At 39.2% G+C, this 10,538-nt stretch overlaps 1 protein-coding gene across 2 annotated transcripts in view; it reads right to left on the reverse strand.

The window, feature by feature from the left end:
• MUC13 (mucin 13, cell surface associated) overlaps positions 1–10,262 on the reverse strand; it is a 37,559-nt gene extending 27,297 nt beyond the window's left edge. For both annotated transcript variants that reach the window (XM_056536939.1, XM_056536940.1), the window contains exon 1: positions 10,179–10,262. In XM_056536939.1, the coding sequence (XP_056392914.1) occupies positions 10,179–10,233 (55 nt within the window). In that variant the 5' untranslated portion in view covers positions 10,234–10,262. The remainder of the gene's footprint in view (positions 1–10,178) is intronic.
• Positions 10,263–10,538: the final 276 nt, after the last annotated feature.

Genomic DNA, 10,538 nt, shown 5'->3' on the forward strand with positions numbered 1-10,538 from the left:
AAGGGCTACCACATTAGTAAGGTGCAGAGTATTTACAGGACTATGTTAGTAAGGTGCAGAGTATTCACAGGACTATGTTAGTAAGGTGCAGAGTATTTGCAGGACTATATTATTAAGGGGCAGAGTATTCATAGGACTATGTTAGTAAGGTGCAGAGTATTTGGAGGACTATGTTAGTAAGGTGCAGAGTATTCCCAGGACTATGTTAGTAAGGTGCAGAGTATTTGCAGGACTATGTTAGTAAGGTGCAGAGTATGTAGAAGACTATAGGAGTAGGGTGCAGAATATTCCCAGGACTATGTTAGTAAGGTGCAGAGTATTTACAGGACTATGTTAGTAAGGTGCAGAGTATTTGGAGGACTATGTTAGTAAGGTGCAGAGTATTCCCAGGACAATGTTAGTAAGGTGCAGAGTATTCATAGGACTATGTTAGTAAGGTGCAGAGTATTCATAGGACTATGTTAGTAAGGTGCAGAGTATTCACAGGACTATGTTAGTAGGGTGCAGAGTATTCATAGGACTATGTTAGTAAGGTGCAGAGTATTCACAGGACTATATTAGTAAGGTGCAGAGTATTCATAAGACTATGTTAGTAAAGTGCAGAGTATTTGGAGGACTATGTTAGTAAGGTGCAGAGTATTTACAGGACTATGTTAGTAAAGTGCAGAGTATTCACAGGACTATGTTAGTAAAGTGCAGAGTATTCACAGGACTATGTTAGTAAGATGCAGAGTATTCACAGGACTATGTTAGTAAAGTGCAGAGTATTCACAGGACTATGTTAGTAAAGTGCAGAGTATTCATAAGACTATGTTAGTAAAGTGCAGAGTATTTGGAGGACTATGTTAGTAAGGTGCAGAGTATTCATAGGACTATGTTAGTAAGGGGCAGAGTATTTACAGGACTATGTTAGTAAGGTGCAGAGTATTCATAGGACTATGTTAGTAAGGGGCAGAGTGTGTAGAAGACTATAGGAGTAGGGTGCAGAGTATTCCCAGGACTATGTTAGTAAGGTGCACAGTATTCACAGAACTATGTTAGTAAGGTGCAGAGTATTCATAGGACTATGTTAGTAAGGTGCAGAATATTTACAGGACTATGTGAGTAAGGTGCAGAGTATTCCCAGGACTATGTTAGTAAGGTGCAGAGTATTCATAGGACTATGTTAGTGTGGTGCAGAGTATTCCCAGGACTATGTTAGTAAGGTGCAGAGTATTCCCAGGACTATGTTAGTAAGGTGCAGAGTATTCCCAGGACTATGTTAGTAAGGTGCAGAGTATTTGCAGGACTATGTTAGTAAGGTGCAGAGTATGTAGAAGACTATAGGAGTAGGGTGCAGAATATTCCCAGGACTATGTTAGTAAGGTGCAGAGTATTTACAGGACTATGTTAGTAAGGTGCAGAGTATTTGGAGGACTATGTTAGTAAGGTGCAGAGTATTCCCAGGACAATGTTAGTAAGGTGCAGAGTATTCATAGGACTATGTTAGTAAGGTGCAGAGTATTCATAGGACTATGTTAGTAAGGTGCAGAGTATTCACAGGACTATGTTAGTAGGGTGCAGAGTATTCATAGGACTATGTTAGTAAGGTGCAGAGTATTCACAGGACTATATTAGTAAGGTGCAGAGTATTCATAAGACTATGTTAGTAAAGTGCAGAGTATTTGGAGGACTATGTTAGTAAGGTGCAGAGTATTTACAGGACTATGTTAGTAAAGTGCAGAGTATTCACAGGACTATGTTAGTAAAGTGCAGAGTATTCACAGGACTATGTTAGTAAGATGCAGAGTATTCACAGGACTATGTTAGTAAAGTGCAGAGTATTCACAGGACTATGTTAGTAAAGTGCAGAGTATTCATAAGACTATGTTAGTAAAGTGCAGAGTATTTGGAGGACTATGTTAGTAAGGTGCAGAGTATTCATAGGACTATGTTAGTAAGGGGCAGAGTATTTACAGGACTATGTTAGTAAGGTGCAGAGTATTCATAGGACTATGTTAGTAAGGGGCAGAGTGTGTAGAAGACTATAGGAGTAGGGTGCAGAGTATTCCCAGGACTATGTTAGTAAGGTGCACAGTATTCACAGAACTATGTTAGTAAGGTGCAGAGTATTCATAGGACTATGTTAGTAAGGTGCAGAATATTTACAGGACTATGTGAGTAAGGTGCAGAGTATTCCCAGGACTATGTTAGTAAGGTGCAGAGTATTCATAGGACTATGTTAGTGTGGTGCAGAGTATTCCCAGGACTATGTTAGTAAGGTGCAGAGTATTCCCAGGACTATGTTAGTAAGGTGCAGAGTATTTACAGGACTATGTTAGTAAGGTGCAGAGTATTCATAGGACTATGTTAGTAAGGTACAGAGTATTCACAGGACTATGTTAGTAAGGTGCAGAGTATTTACAAGACTATATTATTAAGGTGCAGAGTATTCACAGGACTATGTTAGTAAGGTGCAGAGTATTCCCAGGACTATGTTAGTAAGGTGCACAGTATTCACAGAACTATGTTAGTAAGGTGCAGAGTATTCATAGGACTATGTTAGTAAGGTGCAGAATATTTACAGGACTATGTGAGTAAGGTGCAGAGTATTCCCAGGACTATGTTAGTAAGGTGCAGAGTATTTACAGGACTATGTTAGTAAGGTGCAGAGTATTCCCAGGACTATGTTAGTAAGGTGCAGAGTATTCACTGGACTATGTTAGTAAGGTGCAGAGTATTTACAGGACTATGTTAGTAAGGTGCAGAGTATTCCCAGGACTATGTTAGTAAGGTGCAGAGTATTCACTGGACTATGTTAGTAAGGTGCAGAGTATTCACAGGACTATGTTAGTAAGGTGCAGAGTATTCACAGGACTATGTTAGTAAGGTGCAGAGTATTCACAGGACTATGTTAGTAAGGTGCAGAGTATTCCCAGGACTATGTTAGTGTGGTGCAGAGTATTTACAGGACTATGTTAGTAAGGTGCAGAGTATTTACAGGACTATGTTAGTAAGGTGCAGAGTATTCATAGGACTATGTTAGTAAGGGGCAGAGTGTGTAGAAGACTATAGGAGTAGGGTGCACAGTATTCCCAGGACTATGTTAGTAAGGTGCAGAGTATTCACTGGACTATGTTAGTAAGGTGCAGAGTATTCACTGGACTATGTTAGTAAGGTGCAGAGTATTCACAGGACTATGTTAGTAAGGGGCAGAGTGTGTAGAAGACTATAGGAGTAGGGTGCACAGTATTCCCAGGACTATGTTAGTAAGGTGCAGAGTATTCCCAGGACTATGTTAGTAAGGTGCAGAGTATTCCCAGGACTATGTTAGTAAGGTGCAGAGTATTCCCAGGACTATGTTAGTAAGGTGCAGAGTATTCACTGGACTATGTTAGTAAGGTGCAGAGTATTCACTGGACTATGTTAGTAAGGTGCAGAGTATTCACAGGACTATGTTAGTAAGGGGCAGAGTGTGTAGAAGACTATAGGAGTAGGGTGCACAGTATTCCCAGGACTATGTTAGTAAGGTGCAGAGTATTCCCAGGACTATGTTAGTAAGGTGCAGAGTATTCCCAGGACTATGTTAGTAAGGTGCAGAGTATTCCCAGGACTATGTTAGTAAGGTGCAGAGTATTCATAGGACTATGTTAGTAAGGTGCATAGTATTCACAGGACTATGTTAGTAAGGTGCAGAGTATTTACAGGACTATGTTAGTAAGGTGCAGAGTATTCACAGGACTATGTTAGTAAGGTGCAGAGTATTCACAGGACTATGTTGGTAAGGTGCAGAGTATTCACAGGACTATGTTAGTAAGGTGCAGAGTATTCCCAGGACTATGTTAGTAAGGTGCAGAGTATTCCCAGGACCATGTTAGTAAGGTGCAGAGTATTTACAGGACTATGTTAGTAATGTATTTAGAGGACTATGTTAGTAATGTATTTACAGGACTATGTTAGTAAGGTGCAGAGTATTTACAGGACTATGTTAGTAAGGTGCAGAGTATTCACAGGACTATGTTAGTAAGGTGCAGAGTATTTACAGGACTATGTTAGTAAGGTGCAGAGTATTCACAGGACTATGTTAGTAAGGTGCAGAGTATTTACAGGACTATGTTAGTAAGGTGCAGAGTATTTACAGGACTATGTTAGTAATGTATTTAGAGGACTATGTTAGTAACGTGCAGAGTATTTACAGGACTATGTTAGTAATGTATTTAGAGGACTATGTTAGTAAGGTGCAGAGTATTTACAGGACTATGTTAGTAAGGTGCAGAGTATTCACAGGACTATGTTAGTAAGGTGCAGAGTATTTAAAGGACTATGTTAGTAAGGTGCAGAGTATTTACAGGACTATGTTAGTAATGTATTTAGAGGACTATGTTAGTAACGTGCAGAGTATTTACAAGACTATGTTAGTAATGTATTCACAGGACTATGTTAGTAAGGTGCAGAGTATTTACAGGACTATGTTAGTAAGGTGCAGAGTATTCACAGGACTATGTTAGTAAGGTGCAGAGTATTCATAGGACTATGTTAGTTAGGTGCAGAGTATTTACAGGACTATGTTAGTAAGGTGCAGAGTACTTACCGGACTATATTAGTAAGATGCAGAGTATTTACAGGACTATATTAGTAAGGTGCAGAGTACTTACAGGACTATGTTAGTAAGGTGCAGAGTACTTACAGGACTATATTAGTAAGGTGCAGAGTATTTACAGGACTATGTTAGTAAGGTGCAGAGTACTTACAGGACTATGTCAGTAATGTACTTACAGGACTATGTCAGTAATGTACTTACAGCACTATGTTAGTAATGTACTTACAGGACTATGTTAGTAATGTACTTACAGGACTATGTTAGTAATGTATTTACAGGACTATGTTAGTAATGTACTTACAGGACTATGTTAGTAAGGTGCAGAGTATTTACAGGACTATGTTAGTAATGTACTTACAGGACTATGTTAGTAATGTATTTACAGGACTATGTTAGTAATGTATTTACAGGACTATGTTAGTAAGGTGCAGAGTATTTACAGGACTATGTTAGTTAGGTGCAGAGTATTTACAGGACTATGTTAGTAAGGTGCAGAGTATTTACAGGACTATGTTAGTTAGGTGCAGAGTATTTACAGGACTATGTTAGTAATGTATTTAGAGGACTATAGGAGTAAGGTGTAAAGTATTCGGCGGTTGCTTTTTCATAAACACTTTATTACCCCATTATCTCAATGGCCGATGACGCACATGTTCTCACCCGGGGCGTTTGTCTTATCATTCTGACTGTAAATTGTTTATCACACACGCAGGAGGCCGCAATAAATATGTGAATTGACATCACAGCATGTGACCATTGATCCCCAAGACAGACACAGCCGCCATTTTGTTTCATCTTTTGTTAATAACACAATTACTCTGTCTACGGTAAAAGAAACATAAAGCGCTCCCCCACCTATCAACAGGTCACAAGTAATGCAAAGTAAATATGTAAATCATTTGCTTTAGTTGAGGCACCTCATATCTTATACTCTATTCACATACAGAGCTGCATTCACAATTCTAATTCTCTATTCACATACAGAGCTGCATGCACAATTCTAATTCTCTATTCACATACAGAGCTGCATTCACAATTCTAATTCTCTATTCACATACAGAGCTGCATGCACAATTCTAATTCTCTATTCACATACAGAGCTGCATTCACAATTCTAATTCTCTCTTCACATACAGAGCTGCATTCACAATTCTAATTCTGTATTCACATACACAGCTGCATTTACAATTCTAATTCTCTATTCACATACAGAGCTGCATTCACAATTCTAATTCTCTATTCACATACAGAGCTGCATTCACAATTCTAATTCTCTATTCACATACAGAGCTGCATTCACAATTCTAATACTCTATTCACATACAGAGCTGCATTCACAATTCTAATTCTCTATTCACATACAGAGCTGCATTCACAATTCTAATACTCTATTCACATACAGAGCTGCATTCACAATTCTAATTCTCTATTCACATACAGAGCTGCATTCACAATTCTAATTCTCTATTCACATACAGAGCTGCATGCACAATTCTAATTCTCTATTCACATACAGAGCTGCATTCACAATTCTAATTCTCTATTCACATACAGAGCTGCATTCACAATTCTAATTCTCTATTCACATACAGAGCTGCATTCACAATTCTAATTCTGTATTCACATACACAGCTGCATTTACAATTCTAATTCTCTATTCACATACAGAGCTGCATTCACAATTCTAATTCTCTATTCACATACAGAGCTGCATTCACAATTCTAATTCTCTATTCACATACAGAGCTGCATTCACAATTCTAATACTCTATTCACATACAGAGCTGCATTCACAATTCTAATTCTCTATTCACATACAGAGCTGCATTCACAATTCTAATACTCTATTCACATACAGAGCTGCATTCACAATTCTAATTCTCTATTCACATACAGAGCTGCATTCACAATTCTAATTCTCTATTCACATACATAGCTGCATTCACAATTCTAATTCTCTATTCACATACAGAGCTGCATTCACAATTCTAATTCTCCATTCACATACAGAGCTGCATTCACAATTCTAATTCTCTATTCACATACAGAGCTGCATTCACAATTCTAATTCTCCATTCACAAACAGAGCTGCATTCACAATTCTAATTCTCCATTCACATACAGAGCTGCATTCACAATTCTATTTCTCCATTCACATACAGAGCTGCATTCACAATTCTAATTCTCCATTCACATACAGAGCTGCATTCACAATTCTAATTCTCTATTCACATACAGAGCTGCATTCACAATTCTAATTCTCCATTCACATACAGAGCTGCATTCACAATTCTAATTCTACATTCACATACAGAGCTGCATTCACAATTCTAATTCTCTATTCACATACAGAGCTGCATTCACAATTCTATTTCTCTATTCACATACAGAGCTGCATTCACAATTCTGATTCTCTATTCACATACAGAGCTGCATTCACAACTCTAATTATCTATTCACATACAGAGCTGCATTCACAATTCTAATTCTCTATTTACATACAGAGCTGCATTCACAATTCTAATTCTCTATTTACATACAGAGCTGCATTCACAATTCTGATTCTCTATTCACATACAGAGCTGAATTCACAATTCTAATTCTCCATTCACATACAGAGCTGCATTCACAATTCTAATTCTCTATTCACATACAGAGCTGCATTCACAATTCTAATTCTCTATTCACAACAGAGCTGCATTCACAATTCTGATTCTCCATTCACATACAGAGCTGCATTCACAATTCTAATTCTCCATTCACATACAGAGCTGCATTCACAATTCTAATTCTCCATTCACATACAGAGCTGCATTCACAATTCTAATTCTCCATTCACATACAGAGCTGCATTCACAATTCTGATTCTCTATTCACATACAGAGCTGCATTCACAATTCTAATTCTCCATTCACATACAGAGCTGCATTCACAATTCTAATTCTCTATTCACATACAGAGCTGCATTCACAATTCTAATTCTCCATTCACATACAGAGCTGCATTCACAATTCTAATTCTCTATTCACATACAGAGCTGCATTTACAATTCTAATTCTCCATTCACATACAGAGCTGCATTCACAATTCTAATTCTCCATTCACATACAGAGCTGCATTCACAATTCTATTTCTCCATTCACATACAGAGCTGCATTCACAATTCTAATTCTCCATTCACATACAGAGCTGCATTCACAATTCTAATTCTCTATTCACATACAGAGCTGCATTCACAATTCTAATTCTCCATTCACATACAGAGCTGCATTCACAATTCTAATTCTACATTCACATACAGAGCTGCATTCACAATTCTAATTCTCTATTCACATACAGAGCTGCATTCACAATTCTATTTCTCTATTCACATACAGAGCTGCATTCACAATTCTGATTCTCTATTCACATACAGAGCTGCATTCACAACTCTAATTATCTATTCACATACAGAGCTGCATTCACAATTCTAATTCTCTATTTACATACAGAGCTGCATTCACAATTCTAATTCTCTATTTACATACAGAGCTGCATTCACAATTCTGATTCTCTATTCACATACAGAGCTGAATTCACAATTCTAATTCTCCATTCACATACAGAGCTGCATTCACAATTCTAATTCTCTATTCACATACAGAGCTGCATTCACAATTCTAATTCTCTATTCACAACAGAGCTGCATTCACAATTCTGATTCTCCATTCACATACAGAGCTGCATTCACAATTCTAATTCTCCATTCACATACAGAGCTGCATTCACAATTCTAATTCTCCATTCACATACAGAGCTGCATTCACAATTCTAATTCTCTATTCACATACAGAGCTGCATTCACAATTCTGATTCTCTATTCACATACAGAGCTGCATTCACAATTCTAATTCTCCATTCACATACAGAGCTGCATTCACAATTCTAATTCTCTATTCACATACAGAGCTGCATTCACAATTCTGATTCTCTATTCACATACAGAGCTGCATTCACAATTCTGATTCTCTATTCACACTGCTGGTTTCTTATCTCTCTGCTGCTCCCTGCTGGTTGAGAGTCTGTACTGCGCACACTTTGTAATGTTTCCACTTGGCAATGTACAGTAACCTGATACATATTCTATATATCCCAATACACATAGTAGAATAGTACAGAGGATTATGGTGAGATTTCAGGTGAGCTGTCAGGGGCGTGACTGAAGCATTGTGAATGCAGCTTTGAATGTGATTGGAGTGTAGATTATTATTATTATTATTATTATTTTAATAATTATGATAATAATAATATTAATTTTTAGCTAAGCTATCACATGATTCTTCCTATACACATTTTTATAGAACAATCATCTGAGCTTCTCCCGTCATCTGCAGCTGTCAGGGCATGCTGAGTGTTGTAGTGTCCTGGCTCTATATATTAGGAATGGCAATGATAATACGCTCCACTTAGAGCCCGAGACATCAGAAATGATCATAATTTTATAATAAATAAATACATTTACTACACAATAATTATATAATATTTGAGTGTATGTATGTGTATGTATATATATATATATATATATATATATATATATATATATAGTGACCCCTCGACCTACGATGGCCCCGACATATGATCATTTCAACATACGATGACCTCTCAGAGGCAGCATCAACATACGATGCTTTTGTATGTCGGGGCCATCGCATAAACGTCTATCCTGCAGCGCAGACTGCTTCAGCTGCCACCGGATAGCCGTTTACAGTGCCCCGTGTGGTCCGCTGACGATCACTTACCTGTCCTCGGGGCTCCGGAGTGTCCTCTTCGGGATCCCCTGCATCGTCGGCGCTCTCCATCGTCGTCATCACGTCGCTGCGCACGCCGTCCCGTCATCCAATAGGAGCGGCGTGCGTAGCGACGTGATGGCGGCGACGGAGAGCGCGGATGCCGGGGAAGAAGAGGCCTTGCCGGAGCGTCGGGGACACCTCGGGGACGCGGCGACAGTGATGGACGGCGACATCCAGGGGAGTGGTGACGAGCGGTGACGGTCCGGAGCGGCGGGGACAGGTGAGTATAACTTCCTCTAACAGTGGTCTACAACCTGCGGACCTCCAGATGTTGCAAAACTACAACACCCAGCATGCCCGGACAGCCAACGGCTGTCCGGGCATGCTGGGTGTTGTAGTTTTGCAACATCTGGAGGTCCGCAGGTTGTAGACCACTGTCCTATACTTTACATTGCACGGATCCCTCAACATGCGATGGTTTCAACAAACGATGGTCCGTTTGGAACGGATTACCATCATATGTTGAGGGACCACTGTATATATATATATATATATATATATACACACACACAATTATATAATAAAAGATATTGCAAAACTAGAGCTACCAGCATCCCCTGACAGCTTGGCTCTCCGGGCATGCTGGGAGTTGTAGTTTTGCAACATCTGGGTGTCTACATTTTGGAGACCACTAATCTACATGTTCCGGTGCTGATTCCCCAGAAAGGTCCCAAGAGGCAGGTGATAAAGAATGTGCCCCCCCCCCCCCCCCCAATGTGACTCCTTCCCCATAAGACCACCCAAAACATGTCAAACTCTACTTTTCTTACCTTCTAGTCCTGGAATGACCAGAATAATCAGACAAAAACCAATAACTCCCCTCATGTCTGCCACCTGCGATGCCACCGAGAACTGACTGCCCAGAGGAGGCGCCGCTGCTTCTTTATAGGTCCAGAGTTCACACCTGACGTCAAGCGTTAATTATGCTCCGGTTGATAATTAATGGTGGGATGGATACGTGAGGCACCAGAGATGTGACAAGTGGCTGACTGCGGCCGAAGCACTGAACGCAGTCACATTTTGCGAGTTTCCGCTGTTTTTAGAGAAATAATAATAGTGATAATAATAGTTATATATAATTATTCCAACTTCTGTTATTAACCCGTTGTATTGGGAACTGAAACAGTAAA

The sequence above is a fragment of the Hyla sarda genome, chromosome 8 (genome assembly GCF_029499605.1).
Source record: "Hyla sarda isolate aHylSar1 chromosome 8, aHylSar1.hap1, whole genome shotgun sequence".
NCBI classification, from domain to species: domain Eukaryota; kingdom Metazoa; phylum Chordata; class Amphibia; order Anura; family Hylidae; genus Hyla; species Hyla sarda.